The sequence below is a fragment of the Callospermophilus lateralis genome, chromosome 18 (assembly GCF_048772815.1).
Source record: "Callospermophilus lateralis isolate mCalLat2 chromosome 18, mCalLat2.hap1, whole genome shotgun sequence".
NCBI lineage: Eukaryota > Metazoa > Chordata > Mammalia > Rodentia > Sciuridae > Callospermophilus > Callospermophilus lateralis.
In genome coordinates this window covers 11,994,113-12,013,306 of record NC_135322.1, presented here as the reverse complement: position 1 = coordinate 12,013,306, position 19,194 = coordinate 11,994,113, and the positions used below count along the sequence as shown (strand labels likewise).

At 49.0% G+C, this 19,194-nt stretch overlaps 2 protein-coding genes across 3 annotated transcripts; both read right to left on the bottom strand.

The window, feature by feature from the left end:
- Positions 1 to 121: 121 nt before the first annotated feature.
- On the bottom strand, positions 122 to 3,486 carry Cd79a (CD79a molecule). Of its 2 annotated transcripts, none has more exons than XM_076839066.1 (5): positions 3,386 to 3,486; positions 1,682 to 1,975; positions 1,322 to 1,440; positions 701 to 769; positions 122 to 420 (listed from the first exon to the last, which is right to left on the bottom strand). In XM_076839066.1, exons 1-5 carry the CDS (start codon positions 3,462 to 3,464, stop codon positions 214 to 216), a joined length of 768 nt encoding a protein of 255 aa, XP_076695181.1. In that variant the 5' UTR covers positions 3,465 to 3,486; the 3' UTR covers positions 122 to 213. The 2 variants fall into 2 exon arrangements, with proteins under 2 accessions (XP_076695181.1, XP_076695182.1); XM_076839067.1 differs by having other exon boundaries at positions 328 to 551.
- A 4,081-nt stretch (positions 3,487 to 7,567) lies between these two features.
- On the bottom strand, positions 7,568 to 14,438 carry Rps19 (ribosomal protein S19). The gene is made up of 6 exons (XM_076838830.1): positions 14,392 to 14,438; positions 13,844 to 13,914; positions 13,461 to 13,561; positions 8,974 to 9,157; positions 8,444 to 8,498; positions 7,568 to 7,634 (listed from the first exon to the last, which is right to left on the bottom strand). Exons 2-6 carry the CDS (start codon positions 13,912 to 13,914, stop codon positions 7,608 to 7,610), a joined length of 438 nt encoding a protein of 145 aa, XP_076694945.1. The 5' UTR covers positions 14,392 to 14,438; the 3' UTR covers positions 7,568 to 7,607.
- Between the last annotated feature and the right edge of the window lie 4,756 nt (positions 14,439 to 19,194).

Sequence of the window (19,194 nt, the reverse complement as noted above, 5' to 3'; positions counted from 1 at the left end):
TTGGGCCCAGAATACTGGGTCTGAAGGAGAAGGGGGCTTAGGCCTGGACTCCTGGGTCCCAAGGAAGGAGGGGGTGCATCCTCATGAGATCCATGACTCCTGCCAAGATCTGCAGTTGGGAAGGATTTATTATCACTAAGTGGCCATGACAGATCCGGGAGGAGGGGGTGACACTAACGAGGCTGTTGTAATCAGCTCCCCTAGAGGCAGCGATTAAGGGCTCATTACCCGCTGGGGAGGGAGCCTGGGAAAGGCAACAGGGGAGGGCTGGGTTAGTGGGGGAGGGCAGTCTCCAGGGAAGAGTGGGACACTCCAAGGGGGAAGATGACTCAGGAAGCTCCCAGGAAAGAGGAGAGAACATTCCAGGAGAGAAGCTGGAGTTGGCTGCTCAGAGCAGGCAGGATAGGTCTGGCAGGGTTCCTGTGTAGAGGGAGGAGTCAGGGCTTCTCCAGTTGGACATCTCCAATGTGGAGGCTGCCCACATCCTGGTAGGTACCCTGGAGGCCCCTGGAGATGTCCTCATACATGGAGCAGTCATCGATGTTCAGGCCCTGGAGGGACACCATGGGGCCAGGGACATCAGTACCCTGACACCTGGGATCCCTGCCTTTTGTCAACCCCAGGGAGGCACCCCTTGTAGGGATATGTTGGCAGGACCCCCAACATACGTATTCCTGCCCTGTCCCCACCGTCTACTTACTTCATAAAGATTTTCATCTTCGTAGTCATCCTGGGTGTCCACCCCAAACCTTTCATTCTGCCAGCGCTTCTGTGGGGTTTGAGTGGGTGGTAGGAGGAGTGAGTAGGAGGAGATGGTGAAGAATTTTTCAGACCCTCCTGGATGCCAATGGTATTTTTCCAGAAAGGGTATGGAACATGCCCAAGGCCATGTATAAGCTATGTGACAGGTCTCTCTGGGTTCAAAGCTAGTGTCCTTTTGACTGTCTCCACTGCATTATTATTCTTCAGGATTGATAACCACAACAATAATAGTAAATAATAATAGTTGTGCTGTGGCCTGCAGAGACGAAGTGGCAAGGACTGAGTGAGGACACAAGTCCTGTGTACCTTGCTGTGGGCTACATCTGCAGGGGACTGCACTTCTGGGTGCAGGCAGGAGGATGAGAGACCCTGGGTGAGTGAGCATCTCTCTAAGGAGGAACAGTGGGGACACAGTGAAAGGGGAACAATGAGAACGACCCTCTAGCCCACACCACTTAAAATGCTCTTGTTGTGTTAGTTCATTTAACCCCCATCTCCCCAGAGAGGTGCATGTTTTCATTGTCCCAGGCTTTGGGGGACAGAACCCTGGGGGTCTCACCCTGAACAACAGCAGTGTCCCCGGCACCACAGCACAGAACAGCAGGATGATGCCCTCGGCTGTGATGATGCGGTTCTTGGTGCCCTCTCCCATGTCCAGGAAGGGTCTGGGGGGTGGCTCTGTGAGGAGGGGTTGCTGCTTAGAGCCTTGGCACCTCCTGTTCCCCAGCTCCTTCCTGGTCCTCTCCCTCCCCCCGGCCAGGCCCAGAACCCCTGAGCCCCTGAACCGCAGGTGCCAACATCAGTCACTGTGTTCATCCAGTTCCAAGCCCATGACAAAGGCACTGGCTCTATCCCCACTTCACAGATGAGGAAAGTGGTGTCCTAGCTGGGTGGTGGGGGACAGGGCGAGGCTACTCACCTCGAATACGCAGGTAGGTACCGCAGGAAGACATTGATTTTCCATTATCTTCCACTCGGCACTGGTACACGCCCCCGTGGCTCTTGTTCACTTTTGGAATGGTCCACTCGCCCTTGGAGCCTTGGCCGGAGCCCAGGAACTGGGGCGGACAGGAGTGGTTGCCCTGGATGATGAGCCACCAGGTGACATTGGGCCTGGTGGCATTGTTCTTGCACTGGAGTCGGGCCTCATCCCCCAAGCTCACTGTCACAGATGGTGGGCCCCCATGCACCCACAGGGCCTGGCATCCAGGGCCTGCAGAGAGGCGGGTTGAGTCAGGGACTAGGGGTGGGGATGCAGGCCTCCAGGAAGCTCCAGCGCCCCTGGAGCACGGCCCCTCCCTGCTCACCCACTTTGTGCTTTGGCCTCTTCAAATTCTGACTTTTGAGTGTTTTGATTTCCTAGGACTAAAGTGTCCCTGCCTAGACAGCTCCTCCCAGAGTCAGTGCAGAGAGAAGCGCAGCCCAAGTCCTTCAGGTGCGTGTTCCCATCCACAGCCTCAGGCCAGCCCTGCGCCCAGCACTTCACCCAGGGTAACCCCATGGCAGAACCCATAGTCCTGGCTTCTACTCAATGTGTGGTGGGGGCGGCTGAGGCCGAGGAGCCAAGGGGGCTGCCCAGCATCAGCATGATTGGGCTGTTCGAGTGGCTCTGGGGCTCAGACTCCCGGTTCCCTAGGCCTGTCCCTGCCTGGCACCCAGCAAACAGTCTAGGCCTGCCTTGGCTTGTGAGCCTGGACCTGTCCCCAATTCTCTGTAACTTGAAAGTGTCAACCTAGGGGGCCTGGGTGGGTTTATTCCTTCCCCTGGGCCCAGGATTGGGAGGCGGGCATCCCAGGGTGGAGACAAAAGTGTCTCAGAGGGAGGCAGGGGTGGCCCAGTGGCCGTGGTGGTGTCTACTCTGGCCTCCTCTGGAAGTCCCAGCTCTCAGACTCCCCAGTTGGCTCCACTGGGCCAGCTCCCCATCTTCTGGAGGTAGGAGGAGGAAGGTGGGAAGTGGGGAAGACAGATGAGTTGGGGAAGGAGGTGAGCAACCTCATGGTCACAGGCTTCAGACTCAGACCGTGAGCTCCAGTCTTATATCTAGGGTCACTGGGGAGAGTGACCTTCCTCTCTGAACTCCTCAGTCAGTGTTCTCACAGCCCTTGCCAGCTGGCCTTGGGTGGGGGAGGGGAGGAAGGAGGGACTAGAGATGAGGCATGCCCTCCCCTCCCCCCACCCCACTTGCCCTCCCCCCCCGCCCCCCCTCACTGAGAGGGGGCTGCCTACACAGAGGGCAACTTTCATTTAGGGTAGAGGAGAAAATGTTTGCTCCCCTTTGGCTCTTAGTGCCACCCCCAAGTCCCCTTCCTGCCCCCAACTATGGTGTTCAATCAAGAGCCATCTTAGTTCCTCATTTTGATTTGTGGGGACAAGCAGGGGGAGGGGGCCTTCTAGGTCCTCCCTCCCTCCATGGGACTGTGGATGCCCAGTCCACTTCCGGAGCCTTCTCCAGGCTTACTGTGGTCCGGCTTCGATTGGTCAAACCAATAGCTGCGATTTCTGCAGGGGTCTTCCCCAGCTCCCCCTCCGCCGGCCCCCTCCCTGCCCCCACTACCTGCGCCTGTCCTCCCGCCCACTGGCCTCCTTCACCCCTTCGCACAGCACCTGCCCTTTGGCCACATACCCAGACAGGCTGCGGATAGCAAGAAGAGGCCGCAGATGGTGGCAGGCGGAGCTGGAAGGACTCCTGGACCCCCAAGCATCTTCTCCCAACTGGTAGGTGAGTTGTGCTGCAGCAGTTTGGGGTACCAGATTCCACTTCAAACCCCACCCCACTTCCTGCCCTACCCTGCCGGAGATGGGCTCCACTGGTCTTCACTTCTAGGCCTCTTGACTGCCGGCCTGGGGGCAGCCCCTGCTCCTTTGCTTCAGGCTGGTAGCAGCTGACCCAGAGTAGGCAGAAACTACTTTCTGCACCTGCAGTGGCCGCAGTTCCCCTGAGGCATGGCTGCTGGGTGGGGGCAGAGGCTGATTCAGGCCTGGCTCAGCACTGGGAGGTCTGGGGACAGAAGCTTGAGGGAGCCAGAGTTCAGGGAACCGGCTGCCAGTCTGTGTGGTGGTTCTGAGCTCCGCTTCTGTCTGCTCCTTGACCTTGGGCAAAACTTGTTCCCCTCTGAGCTTGTTTCCGTACTTCTCGGGGCTGGGAACGAGGATTTTCCCTCTTCTGAGTCTTGGCTATTTTTTTCAGTACTAGGGATCAAACTCAGGGCCTCGCTCATTCTACGCAAGAGCTCTACCACTGAATTGCACCTCCTGTAAATCCACAAGTTGAGGAGCAGAGGATCTCCTTGACATTGTGACATGAGACGCTGTGCTCAGCACCCAGGAGTTAGAACCATATGAGCACTTTACTAGAGTTCTTTTTTTTTGGAGGGGGGCGGGGGTGTACCAGGATTGAATTCAGGGACACTCGGTCACTGAGTCACATCCCAGCCCCATTTTGCATTTTATTTAGAGACAGGGTCTTACCGGTTGCTTAGCACCTCGCTTTTTTACTGGAGTTCTTTTACATGGGTCTTCCCACATGGGACAACATAGGTCATTCACCACTTTACAGAGGAGGAAACTGAGGTCCTGAGAAGGGAGGTTATCACTTTCCCGTTGTCATACAGTCTAGGAGTGACCTTGAGGGATTCAAAGGCATCTTTTTGTCCCAGGTTTTTTTGAGCCTATCATGCTTGGCCAGGGAAATGAGGTTTGAGTAGGGAACGGGGGAGTTGATGAGATACTTGTGAACAATTAGGGGACCCATGTATACACACACACACACACACACATACAAAGAGAGAGAGAGAGAGAGGGAGAGAGAGAGAAAATTCATGCTGGGTGCAGTGGTGCATACTTGTAATCCCCACAACTTTGGAGGCTAAGGTAGGAGGATCACAAGTTGGAGGCCAGCAGCCTGGGCAACTTTGCAAAAAAAAACAAAGTGGGAGCTGCGGATGGAGCTCAGTGGTCAGTGGTAGAGTACCCCAGATTCAATCTCCAGTGCTGAAAAGAGAAAAGATCATGGCAGGGAGATTTTTATTAGCAAAAGTCTAGAGGCAATCCAAAAAGTCATTTACAGGAGAGTGGATTCATGGGTTGTGACAGTCGACCAACCAAATACCACAGAATAGGGGAAGCGTCAATAGGCTGCCACTCAAATAATGCGAGGATGAGAAAAAAATCTAGCGCGATGCAGTTGACTTGTTTTCAAAAGGCAAAACAACACTGGGTACTACTTTAGGATACAAGCCTGTAATGGAGGTTTAGTCCCACATAAGGTGACAAATGCCCGGTTCTGAGAAGGGTCACTTCTCAGGGAAGAAAGGAGGACGGGGTTGGAGCACACAGAGGACTTGGCCAGTTTGGGTCTTATTCCTTGTGTTTCATTTTTGGTTTGTTTCTGTGATGCTGGGAGTGAACCCAGGGCCTTGTGCACACATGGCACGTGCTCTACCACTGACCTGCACTGCCAGACCCCCTTGTGTTGTCTCTTAAGCTGGGCGGTAGGTGTGTGGGTGGCTGTTATGTTGTTATGGATACTCTTTTGCATGCCTGAAGTATTTAATTTTTTAAAATATATTTTTTAGTTTTTGATAGACCTTTATTTTATTCATTTATATGCGGTGCTGAGAATCGAACCCAGTGCCTCACACATGCTAGGCAGGCGCTCTACCATTGAGCCATAACCCCAGCCCATATTTAATAATTTTTTAAAAAATGCAACTGTCACCCACAGAGGAGCATGGGCTTCAAGAATCCAGGATTCTGGAACTTGCATCCCAGTTCTGCCAACTCACTGGTCATTTGAGCCTAGTGTCTTCTCTTATAATATGGGTATAATTCCCTGTTTGTGAAAGTGCACGAATATTAGAATATTATGAAGGCAGCTCCTAGGACAAGGTTAGTTCCTTTCTGTTTCTAGAGACCTGCCCTCTTCCTTCCAGAGGCCCAGATGTTCTGTTGGACCCCTGCTGTCACTGAATAGAGGTTATCAGCTCCTCTGAGCCTCAGTCCCTCCTTCTAAGGCCTTCCCAGGAAGACTCATGGGTCCAGAACTGGAAGCCCTAGGAATTCACATTTTTCAGCGTCTTTCAGCAGCTGTTTCCAGGCCATTGGCTGCCCCCTAGCGGTTGGATAGGCAAAGCTGCAGGATTTCAGGTACATGGTCCAATTTACTTAGCACCTCTTTCTGGTGCCCCACCCTGTACAGACCAGATGCTTGGCATTGGGTCCTTATATTAGCTCTGGGAAGTGTTTTCATCCTTGGTGGGCAAAAACAAAAAACAAGATTCCAGAACTGGATGTTGACTGGTCTGGGGTCATGCCAGGGAGTGTTAACTTTTTTTTAAAGAGAGAGTGAGAATTTTTTTAATATAGTTTTTTTTTAGTTCTCGGTGGACACATCTTTGTTTGTATGTGGTGCTGAGGATCGAACCCGGGCTGCACGCATGGCAGGCGAGTGCGCTGCCGCTTGAGCCACATCCCCGGCTCTCAGTGTAAACTCTTGTACCTCATTTTCTCAGCTTTTTTTTTTTTCTGATAGTGCTGTAGCAGGATGGAGCTGGTAGTTTGGGTTCAAATGGCTCTGTCACCCTCTAGCCATAGGACATCTCACAAATTACCTAATCTGTGATTGACTTTTCCTGCCTCCAGTATATAGCACTTCGGTGTACAAAATATTCTGAAGTGCCTGGTGGTACATACTGTTTATTCAGTACCAATCTTTCAGCACTGACAACCTCCAAACTGGGAGGGGTGGCAGCTTCATCTCCCACATGGTGCAGGAGCTGTATGTTGTCCATCTTAAATGCAATGTCTACCAGGAATGCTGCCGAGTCAAAGCTTTATGTGATTATCTTGCTGAATCCCTTAGGGGTAAGTGGGAGAGAGAGAGGATTGCATGGGGAGTTATCTGCACAAAATCAGCAGGGATGCACTCTTTTCCCTCCCAGTGTTGGGGATGGAACCATCTTGCTCACGCTGGGCAAATCCTCCCCAGTCTATAGCTGCAACTTGTCCATCTCTCAAAACTCTCCCTCCATTCCAGGTTTTTGCTTTCAAATGGATCTGGGTTAAGTATTTTGGGGGCTGGGTACCAGGTGGTCCTAACTGCCCCACTAGGGACCTAACAGGGGTCTCTTCAGGTGTAAACTCCATGGGTCCAGCCCTGTGCAAAGCTCTAGTAGTTGGCTCCATCAACACTTCCTTCCCAAGGCTCTAGGGTTGGATTTGTTAGGGGGATAGGCCCAAGGCCACTACCCTAATATGAAAAGCAGAGGCTCAAGCAGGCTCACCCTGCCCGGCAGGCCCATAAATAGGTACCAGTCTGGAAAATCACCTTGGGCAGCAGTGTGCACCTGTAACCCCAGCAACTGCAGGAATGCAACCCAAGTAACTTGGTGAGACACTGCAGGGGGATGGGTCTGGGAATACAGTGCAGAGGCTAATTACTAAGGATTCTGTGCTCAGCAAAGCCCCCAGCAGTATGGCACCAGTTCTGCAGGTCCCTCTTCACTTCCTCCCAGGAAAGACACATGGGCTCTAGGACCATCCCTATTCTAACAGATGTCACCACTGCAACAAAGCATCAGATTTGTCACTGCTTAACCAGTCACCCTTTGTTTCTTGCTCCAGAGAATTGCAAACACAGGACATAGGGGAGGGATACAGTCCCCTCACCCACTGCAGGAAAATGTCCAGTTAGGGAGGTGTTTGAAGTGGGAAGACTGGCCTAGTGCTCTGCCAGCTACTGTTCAACATAACCATCCAGAGACCCCCGTCCCTAGGAATGTGCTTTCAGTCAATCAAAAGACCAGAATTACGAATGAGGCAATTTATTAATCCAGCATCCTTTTGTTCTAATGCTTCTTGTTGGCAGCTGCCACCTGTGGGAAAAGATGAAGAATTCAGATGAGTGGTGGGGTCTCTACTGTGCACTCCACTGGCTACAGTAATAAGCACACTGAATTCTAGATGCCAAATGTACTCATTTAATCTTCATAACTGAGGTCATCTCCCCATTTTACAGACATCGAGGGACTCAAGCAAATGGATGAGTCCAACTCTGCCCACTGCCCCATGAGGGGAATGCACCATCAGCACAGATGTTTGCACCAGGCTCTCTTCCAACTCCCAGAGGGCAGTCACCTTTCATTCTTTGTGACACCTGACTAAGTGACTACACATTTCAAGGCTTCTAGGAGGCCTGAGCCAATGATTAGGAACCAACACAGAGCTCATGCCAGGACCCCTTAGGTCTTGGGGCTCCTGCTGTACTGCAGCCTGTGGAACCCTCACCCCCAGTGGAGGCTGGTGACAGTGGGTCATTCCATGACAGGGAGACTATAGGGGTGAAGGGACTTTGCCTGAGTGTCATCCACCCAGGATCTGGGGCCTGACCCAACATGCTGAACCCACCTGCTGCCAAGTAAGCACAAGATATGGGAAATGGAACCACCAGTGTGTGGGGGCAAGATGTGCCTACAGAGGCCAAACATCACTCTGGCCTGGGCTTCCTCTATCCCAACACCCAAAATTTCAAACTTAAGCAGAAATGATCTTTTTTCTGCCCCTGGACAGCCCCTTCCTGAGATATGCCCTTCAGGGAAGGAAATAAGTCACATCTACATGACAACAGGTTCTGGAAATTGGGGGAGTAACTGAGGGTCCCACCCTGAACAAAGTCACATCTTACCTGTCCAGCGATTCTGTCCAGATCTCTCTGTCCCTGAGGTGTCAGCTTGCGGCCCCTGAAGGAGAAAAGAATCTCAGTCATTCCCTGTTGAGTACAGGCTCTCAGCCCCTTCCTCTTGGCCACAAGCCAGGCTTCCCAAGAAGGTACCTGGCTGAGGGACCACATACCAGCTCCAGCCAAGTCCTACCCAAGCCCTTGTCAGTTGCATTCCAACGAGCTGTGGGTAGGAGCACGAGCTCTCCCGGGAGCTGACTGGGTGTCGTTTGTGCAAGCATTAGATCAAAAGCCCCGAAAAATCAATTCGGAAAAGTTAACGAGCAGGCTAATGAAAGCGGACAGTCGCTAAATTACCTTCCTGGAGCCTGAGGAAGTCAGCCAGAGAGGTCGGGGTGAGCCCCCCTCACTGTTTTGCTTTTCTGTTGAATGCCCTGCCTGGCCCTGAGAGGAGGCAGGTGGGTGGCACCTGACAGTTTCAGTGTATGTGACCTATGGTACTGATAACCTGGCCCCCAGGTTCCCTTTCTGCTTACCCATCTTGGTCCTTTTCTACCATTTTCAGTCCCTCCAGGGCTTGGAGGACGCGGCGGGCCACACTCTTGGAGCCTCTGCTGAAGTGGCTGGGCATGACACCATTTCTTTGACGTCCCCCATAGATCTTGGTCATGGAGCCAACCCCAGCACCACCCCGGAGGTACAGATGCCGTGCTGTAGAAGCTGGAGGTGGAGTGAGAGGGAGCTGAGAACATTTCTTAGGCACATACAACAGTTCAGTGAGACAGCTAATCTTCACCATTTTAAGTGGAAGAAGTGGAAAACACAAATGATAACCACTTGATGTGCCCCCAACCAGCCCTCCCAGTTTGTCAAGTCACTATGCACTCTAGGCAAGAATCTGAGGCATGGCGAGGGTGGAGCCTAGTCAATGTTTTAAGAAACTGACCCTATCTATATGCCCAAGAGAGCCTGAGTAACAACAGGGAGAGGGCAGATACCCTATGCAGAGCATGCTCCCAATTTGGAACCCCCAGCATGCCCTCCAGGACACAAGAGTTCTTATCCCTGGACTGGCTTGATCAAGTCTCCCCCCTGGCCAGCCTCTATGTCTAAAAGGCAAGTTCTAGCAAAACCCAGAACTGTTGTGGAATGGGAACATAGGTCTGCTAGACCCTGTGCCAAATGCCCTGCACACAATCACTCATGCATTAAGATGGCCTCAGAAGCTGGACTGATATAGCCTTAGGCAAACCGCTTAACCTCACCAGGAGCAGCCAGTCCTCCAGCCATCATATGGCTCTACAAGCTGGGGAACACAAGGGCCAGAATCTGCTCAAGTGAGCTCTCTTCTGGTTCTGAAAATCAATAGGGTGAACCAGTGATTCAGTTAAAAAACTACTGACTCAGAGCCAGAGGCTAGGCAGTGTTCTCTGTGTACAACAAACCAAGTGACCAGGGTACTTAAAAAAAGTTCTCACTGTTTCTGGCCTCTGCTCACTTTAAAATCAATCCAGGGCTGGGGTTTTGGCTCAGTGGTACAGTGCTTGCCTAGCACACGCAAGCTCCTGGGTTTGATTCTCAGCCTGACATAAAAAATAAATAAATGACCACTTCACCCCTAGTCTTTAGAAAACGCCATCCCGGAATGAACAACCACCTCTGTCCATGGGCTTTCATCTGGTTGTGCCCTGCTTAGGAGACCTGCTCTTCTGCTAGGGCTTAAGGGCTGGGGAAAGAAGGATAACCTCAGGAAAGGTAAGAAGCTGTGTATCAGAAGTGGTACAGGCAACCTTGGTCTTGCTGAGCCAGGACCAGTGCCCAGAGCTCCGGGGTCTCAGCCTGGGCTCAATGTGCAAAACAGGTGGCCAAACACTGAGCTAACAGGCAGGTGGGAGACAATCTCAACGGGGCTCCTTATTAGTAGTGCCACAAAGTACATATATCCAGCTGTCAGGAGGTAGGTACAGCGGCACCAAAGGAGACCATTAAATTTAATCCCTAAATACAGTGACTGGTGGGAAATAAGCTCCATCAAAGCACACTAGTTCCTTCAATTGTGGCTCACAATGGAGAGATAGTACAAGGCCCTGCTACCCCAAGGCCCTGCTACCCCATTATTTTTGACCCATAAGAAGTGAAGAAAGGGATTTACTTCACTGGAGCTCTACTATAAAACACCAAGTTCTGGAAAGCACTGGCCTCTTTTCCACCCCCTTGAGACCTGGGCCCTACTGCCACACTTTGGTGGAATTGAAAAGGGGGAACAGCTGTGTGTTCCTGCTGGGCTGGAGGACAAAAGCACTCTGCACTTGAGACAAGCAACCCAGCTTTTCTGAGTCACCATAGCACCAACAGTTTATGCTAATAAGCACAGACAGGTGGTTGTATCCTGACCCTAGTCAAAAGTGTGGGTCTCTGCCCTGACCTTTCTCTGACAAACCAAGGAAAAAGTCACGTTCCTGATTCCCTTTAATTTTTTTGTGATGCTTCCTAAGCTTCATTTTTTCTACTAACCCAGCATGACTGAGTCCCTGACCCTGCACAAGAGTCAGAAGGACCAGCCTTTACCCTCTAAGCAATAAGCTATCTTCAAGTATTCTAATTGAGCATTCTCCCAGTCAATACCCACCAAGACATCACAGTGGATTCTCATTTCACTCCTAAGCAGGTTTTTCTGAGAAACAGGCCAAGAGACCTAACTAAGGTGACACCATCCTGCCCCTTAGGTCCACTGTAGTCTGTTCTTGAGCAATGGAGCCTCCCTTTAGAGATTATCTGTTCTCTATTTCCATCTCATTGCCTTGAAACTTGATCCCATAGTCCTGCCTCACATCCAGACCACTTTCTGCCACAAATTTCTTGATTTCCCACATCTGTATGTTTCTTCACTGTACTCCAGCCTCTACCTCCTGAGGGGGCAAAATAGGCCAGATCTCACTATCCAGAGAGAGAAAATACAGCCTAGAACCTACGGTTAGACACAACTGGCTTGCCAATGCCCCCAAAGCTGCTTGAAAAGTCACTCTACCTCTCTGTACCCACATTAGGTGAAAAGCACATTAGGTTTCAGAATAGACATCAGTAAGCAAGCATCTTTTGTAGTGGATTAGAAAATAACTCAGCTTCTGTTGCTGTAGCAGTGTAAAAAACAGGCACAACAGCACCCTGACTCCCTATATCATAGGGCCATTGGGAAAGTGAGGTCCAAAAGGGAGCTCTGGGAGCTCCAGCTCCACTGAAGAACACACACCCAGTGTGAGATGTCCAGGGAAAGGCCTGCTAAGCAAAGGGCTGCAACAACTGTATCATGACCAGCAGATTCATCTAGGTTCATCACCAGGGTCTTGATCCCATTTTTTAATCATTCCTCACCTTTAAAAAAAAAAAAATTGGTATTTTGGAGGAGTCCTTTCCAAGCAGTGTTAAGGGTATATTTTGATATCACTAACTGGCTGACCCTGGACATGTTACTCAACCCTTCTGAGATCAACTGTGAAGCAGGCAAAAGCAATTCTACTTCAGGTTTTTAGTACATGCAAATCATGCAAAATGTCTATGCACCTCAAATAATGGAAAAAGCTATTACATTGTTCTAAACTTAAATCCAAAGCTTCTTTAATCTCTCTTGAGGCATTGCCAAAAAACACTGAGGACATGTGTGTCATTCAGGTCTTGTCACTGTTGTGTGCCCAGGGAGCCAGCTTTCCTTCACTATCCCCACCTTCCCTTTTTGGTACTAGGGATTGAACCCAGAAGTTTTTAACACTGACCTTCATCCAAGTCCTTTTAGTTTTGATAGGGTTTTGCTAAGTTGCCCAGACTGGTTTCAAACTTGCAATCCTCCTGCCTCAGCACTCTGAATTGCTGGGATTATAGGCATGTACCATCCAACCCGACAACCCCCCCCCATTTTTTCTAAAACTATAGTGGTGGGTGGGTGGATATGCTACCCATCCTACCCACCTCACAGAGTTGATCTTTTAGTCCTCAGAGGTCAGAGGCTGTGATGAGTCATGTTGGTCCCCTGTGCCCAGTCCAAGGCCTGAAACAAAGTGGGCCCCGTGGACATTTGATGCATGAGTGCACAACAAGTCTACAATATGTTGTTAGAGCTAACCAACTTGTACCAAGGCTGAGGCCAACTGATCTCAGGGTCATTCCTAAAATCTGCCAAACTGTTTCCTATCTGATAATGACCTTTGCTAGTTTGGAGCCCCCACTTCACAAAGGGAGATCAAAGAGGTCAAGATCCCATAGAAGACCTGTGCAGAGGCTGCTACCTTAATACAACCCAGCACTGACCCCATCCCTGTAAGTTAGACCCATAGAAGAGTGCGTGACGTGTATACAGTCTAGAAATGTCAAAACAGGCAAGAACTAGCACTGTGAAGTTAGCAAATGTATTTATATTAAGATGAGAGCTGCCACGACAGCAGGGGGTGATCACAAGGTCAGGGTGTTTTCTTTACAGGCACTTAGAATTCTGTCAAGATTAGAGCAAGAAGTTGCCCAGATCCCAACCACGAAGTGAGAAACAACTTGCTAGAGATAGCAGGCTAACATGATGATCTGAATAACAGAAACAAGACAGCAGACTTTAATTACTGTGCAATGGGCACTTCTAAAATTTTGACTGCTTTAAATTCATTTAATCTTCATGATAATCCTGCAATAGTACCATCATTAGCTCCTCCATCATTTCGATTAGAAACTGAAAACATAGGCAAATTAAGCAATTTGTCCAAGGTTATGGTTAAGCAGTGGACATGAATCTGACTCCCTGAATGGAGAAGAGATGTTGCCTCTCTCAAGTGAAGAACTTCTAATTCAACACGACCACCAATTTGACACCAAGCTTTCCTCAAAGCTCTGTTAAAACCGCAGTTATTAAAGTCTCAAGTCACATAACATGTGACAACACAAAAGTCCCTCCTACTGCAACCTTGGGAAGGAGCAAAATGGGTTTGTGCATGGGGTCACCCAGCTTCCCACCCTTAGCCAAGGGCCCACACATATTCCTCACCAGCTCGTGTGTAGAACCAGTTCTCATCGTAGGGAGCAAGCTCTTTATGCTTGGCCAGCTTGACTGTGTCCACCCATTCGGGGACTTTCAGCTTGCCAGACCTAGGACAGAAACAGGAAGGAAAACACAATTCAGGAATCTCACTAACAATTTTACCCATATAACCCCTTCCTTTGAACACAACTTTATAAAGAGGTTCCAAGACACAAATAAACAGGCTGAAACGCAAAACCACCAACCCAGGCCTCATACCGAAAGTGCACTCTTCACATGGAAGTCCCACACAAATCTCCCCTCCCTCCCCGAACAGGGAGCCTGGCGCGCTCACGTGCCAACGGACAGTCGGACAGACTGCGTCCACTGACCTCAGCCCCCACACTCACTTTTTAAGGAAGGCTGCCAGAGCTCTGACGAACTCCTGCTGGTTTACGTCTTTTACAGTAACTCCAGGCATCTGTGAGAGAAAGTCCGACATGTGACCATAAGGTCTGGTGGAGGTCTGAACGAGGGCCCGGGCCCTGGAAGCCAACTCGGCTCCTCAGCGATCTAAACCGCAGCACCCGCGTTAACCCCCAAGGCCCACTTCAACTCTGGCCCTGGCTCCTGTGGATCCCACAGAACTTACTGGCGCTCGTCTCTGTGGGTCCCACCAGCCCGGCGTGGCCCCAGTTTGGGAGCTCCCTGCACAACGCCACCCTTCAGCCCCAGGATTCTGGATGCCCTTACGCACCCCTCAGCTGCCCGCCAGGCCCTCTCGGTTCCGGACCGCGCGGAGCAGGCATGTCCCGGCCTGCCGCTCGCACGTGGTCGCGGCTTCTGGGGGCGGGTCGGCCCCGCGCCGTGCTCACCGGGGCCATGAGGCACGCACTCCTGAGCCGGGAAATTCGGCCCCGAAGCCCCATGCCCAGCCCGTGCCGGAGCGCCAGCTTACCGTGCGGCCTCCGCGCTGCCAGCCAGGGGAAAGGGAGCGACGGGGTTTCCCGGGCGCACAAGTCGGGCGTCAAGTCTCGCGATACTTCAAAGTTCTCGCGATAACGGGGCTAGAGTAGGCGACTCCGCCTGTCTCAGGGCAAACGTGCCTTCATCTTCGCCCAGATGGGAGGGTGTATGATGAGGGATAGAGGAGCAACTGGAAATGCTGCTGGCGGGCGGGCGTGGGGGCCAGTGTTTCCTTCCAGCCTTTCCTTTTTTCGGAGAGGAGTTAAAGAAGAGGGAACTCCCGTCTGGAGCTGGGGGAACCTGGCTTTGTTGGCGTTGTAGTGGCCGGCAGGAAGTAGCGGTAGAAGATACTGAGGGCGGAAGCACGGGGGAAGTTGAGTGGGCAGGAAAGAAGACCTGGCCTCAATGGACGACCCTTTTTCCGGGTGGAAGTGACTTTTCCATGGCCGGAAGTGAGAGTAGTAAGGGCGGAACTGCGACAAGAAAACTAGGGGAAGGGCCAGAAAGAAATGAGGCCACTGCCTTTACTCCTTCCATCACCATCCTGCGAGAGCAGGAGCTGGAAGCTTCACCCTTCTTAGGGCGGAAATTGCTTCACCTCCTCCTTGGTGACCAGAGTGGGAATGGAGGCGGGGAGTTAAGGGCAGGGACAAAGAGGCAGAAGCGGGACCTTCGGAGAAGTTAGTTAGGTCTTCCTCTTAGTGCTGGAATCATTGCTCTACCCTTAGGCTCACTTGGCCCCTTTCTCGCCCCGCTCGCTGGCTTGTGTAATTAGGCAGAGCGCTTGCCTCCCCACCCCACCGCGTCCTGCGCCCCTGGGCTTCGGTCTCACTACTGTGACACACACCCCGAGGTCCCAATCTTTTACCTACTTTAAGTGACTGTTCTGGCACGTGGTGCGCCACATATTCCAGCAACAAATATTTTGAGTGCTTACTCTGTGCCAGGTACAAGTAAACATTTGGACATTTTTCTTGTGGCTTGTCCTGTAGTAGTACATACCTGATCTCACATGATCATTTTTATGAGGCCCAACCACCAGAGAACATGAAGAATAATTGTGGTCCAATAAAATTATGTTAGCTTACTGCAAAAAAGAAACACATGTATGTAGCCATTTTCTTATATTCAAAAGACATTTTAAAATATCAGTTTAAAAATATAAAAATTTCTCAAGTTGAGATACATACTGTATGCAAAAATGTCTGTTATTTATAAGCCGTTATACTAGTATCTATTAAAAAAGAAAAATCTTGGGCCTAGGAGAGTACCTTGGTGGTAGAGTGCTCGCCTAGCATGTAGGAAGCTTTCTTTGGGTTTGATCCCCAGGATTGAAGAAAAAATTAACTATGTTTCTAGCATGATAAGATCATGCATTTACTTATGCATTTAAATCTGGGTTTTACATGCTATTGAAACCCATTTCTCACACTTTGAAAACACAAGAATATTTTTAGTATCTTGGCTTTTTTCGTCCCAGAAAAAAAATATATCCTTGAATATGTATTGTTATGTATGCTTAACTGGAAATTTCCATTTACTTGGATAATTTGTTCACTTTTTATACATTTCTAATAACAGTTCTAAATCATTTAAGCTTAATTCATTGTGGCCAATTCATGGAATCATTCTCTATATCTCTTTTTAAAAAAGAGATCTCCAAAGTTAATGTGGAGTACCATACAGTACAAGAATGGCGTTAGTATAGGAATTTGGGAAGGGTGAAGCTTAGGTAAAATTTATGGTAAACAGAATTTTGATGAATTTAGGGCCCTATGCAATTGTTAGCATCTTGTCTGGTGGAGAAGCAGACTCACAGTGCTAATTCTGTGGAAATAAAGTGTTAGGATAAATGTGCATTGTTGTCTCTAGGAATCCTTTCTCTGAAGTTCTCATCTGGGTTGGAAACCATGACTGCTTCTCTGTATCAGAGTGACTTAGACCCTCCAGGTAAGCATGAGCTGCCCATTCTCGTTATTGCTATGCTTTTAAAGAGCTGACTTTCTTATAGTCTATGATTTCAGAGATCATGGCTTCTCAGCACTGTGTCCTTAATGTTAATTTTTATACCTGTTAGATTTTACAGATACATAATAAATAACCTTGCTTGGTGGTTATACAGTAGGCAAATGAGATTTAGTCCAGTCACTTAAACAGCCAGGCATGATGGCACAGGCCTGTAATCCCATCCCAGGAATCAGAAGGCTGTTAGGAGGATCCCAAGTTCAAGGACAGCCTCAGCAATTTAGTGAGGGCCTAAACAACTTAAAGAGACCCTATTTCAAAATTAAAAAGGGCTGGGGATTTGGCTCAGTAGTACAGTACCTGCTTAACATATATTAGGATCTTAGTATGATCCACAGCCCTCCCCCCAAAAAATAGATTTGAGGCTATGATACATATAGACAATGGAATATTATTACTACTAAAAATAAATCAGCTATTAAACTATGAAAAGACAGAAAGCCAGGCATGTTGGCACATGCTTGGAATCCCAGCAACTCAAGAGCAAGAAGCAATTTAGCAAGCCAGTCTCAGCAACTTTGTGAGACCCTGTCTTGAAATAAAAAGTAAAAAGAGCTAAGAATGTTGCTCAATGGTTAAGCATCCCTAGATTCAATAACCAGTGCCCCAGTCCCCAACCCTCCCCCCGAAAAAAAGACAGCACTCTAGAGAAAACTTTAATATGTATAATTTGATCAATCTGAAAAAGCCACATACTATATGATTTCACCTATATAGCATCCTGGAAAAAGGCAAAACTTCAGGGAGCTAACAAGATTAATGGTTGTCAATGTTTTGTTGGGGGGCAGGATGAATAGATGTTTCTCAGAGGAGTTTTAGGGTAGTGAAATTATTCTCTTTGATATTATAATATGTTGTTATGTTAGTCAGAACCCAAAAAATGCATACCACCAAGTGTGAACCCTAATGTAAGCTGTGGACATTGGGTGAGTTGTGCTAATGTAGACTCATCAGTTGTAAAAAAATATATCACTTTGTTGTAGGGTGTTGATAGAGATGGAAACAGTGGAGACTGTGTATGTAGGAAGAGAGTAGTGTATGTAAACACCACTTTCTTTCTTTTTTTTTTTTTAAAGAGAGAGAGAAGAGAGAATTTTTAAAATATTTATTATTTAGTTTTCGGCGGACACAACATCTTTGTTTGTATGGGGTGCTAAGGATAGAACCTGGGCCGCAGGCATGCCAGGCGAGCGCGCTATCGCCTGAGCCACATCCCCAGCCCCGTAAACACCACTTTCTACTTCATTTTGCTGTGAATCCAAAACTGCTCTAAAAAATAAACTACATTAAAAGAATGTAGGAAAAACAATTCCTAAGGTATTAGAAACACCTTTTTTAACCCATATATTCTGAAATCTCACAAAGAGGTACTGAAAACAGGCCTTGGCCTCTGGATTGTTTTAAATTTTTTTTTTTTGTTGTTGTTGTGCTGGGGATGGAACCCAGGACCTTGTTGGTACTAGGATAATACTCTGGGGGCATTGAGTTATACCCCAGCCTTAGGTGCTTTCCTCTGAGAATAGTTATTCTGGGCATACAGATGGACACAGATGGACACAGGCATAGTTTAAGATAATCAGGTCTGTTAAATAGGGGGCACGGACCCCTAAGAAACATAAGGACTCTGACTAATGGGTTCAATACAGATGAAAAGGATAATCTTGCTTTAGGGAAGAGCTTAGGATTTTCATGAGTCTATGTAGGACATGGGTTTTAAGGCTGTGTACATGTGAACATTTGTCATGAGCTGCAAAACCATCTACATAAGGTGTCATGGGTACAGAATGAGCCTATATGTTATAGTTTAGATGTGGTGTCCCCCAAAAGCTCACGTGTGAAACAATGCAAGATTTGGAGGAGAAATGATTGGGTTATAGACTTAACCCAATCTGTGAATTAATTCCTAATGGATTAAGTGGTAACTGGAATGTGGGTGTTGTTGCTGGAGGAAGTGGTTCATTGGGGGTGTGGCTATGGGGTATATTATATATTTTGTATCTGGAGAGTGGAGTTTTTCTCTCTGCTTCCTGATCACCACATGAGCTACTTCCCTCCACTACACTCTTCAACCATGATGTTGTGCCTCACTTGAGCCCCGAGGAATGGAGCTGCCCTTTTGTGGACTAAGATCTGTGAAACCGTGAGCCTCTAAATAAACCTTTTCTACTTTACAGTTGTTCTGGTTGGGGCTTTCAGTCACACAAGTGAAAAAGCTGACTAAAACAATACATGAGCCAGGAACGAGGGTCTGAGGATAACCTGGACAGGATAGGTGGTGTGATATCATGGCTACGTTGGACTAGAAATGTGGTCAGGAATGGATGAAGTTTGAGTAGGGCTGAATTGAAGGGAGCAGGAATTCTCAAATGGCAGAATTGTGAACTGTGCTCCTGAAATAAAACCTGGGTATAGCCCAGCATGGTGGCCCATACTCATAATCCCAGTTACTTGGGAGGCTGAGATGAAAGGATCACAAATAGAGTGCTTGCCTATATGCTTGATGCCCTGGGTTCACTGCAGAGTACTGCAAAACAAAATTAGCTTGGCATGGTTTCACATGCCTGTAACTCCAACAACTGGGGAGGCAGAAGCAGGAGGACTGCAAGTTCCAGGCCAGCCTCTGTAATTTATCAAGACTCTATCTCAAAGTAAAAGATGAAAAGGGCTGGGGATGCACAAAGTGTAGTGGTTCATTCCTATAATCCCAGCTACTTGGGAGGCTGAGGCAGGAGAATCTCAAGTTCAAGGCCAGCCTCAACAAGTTAGCAAG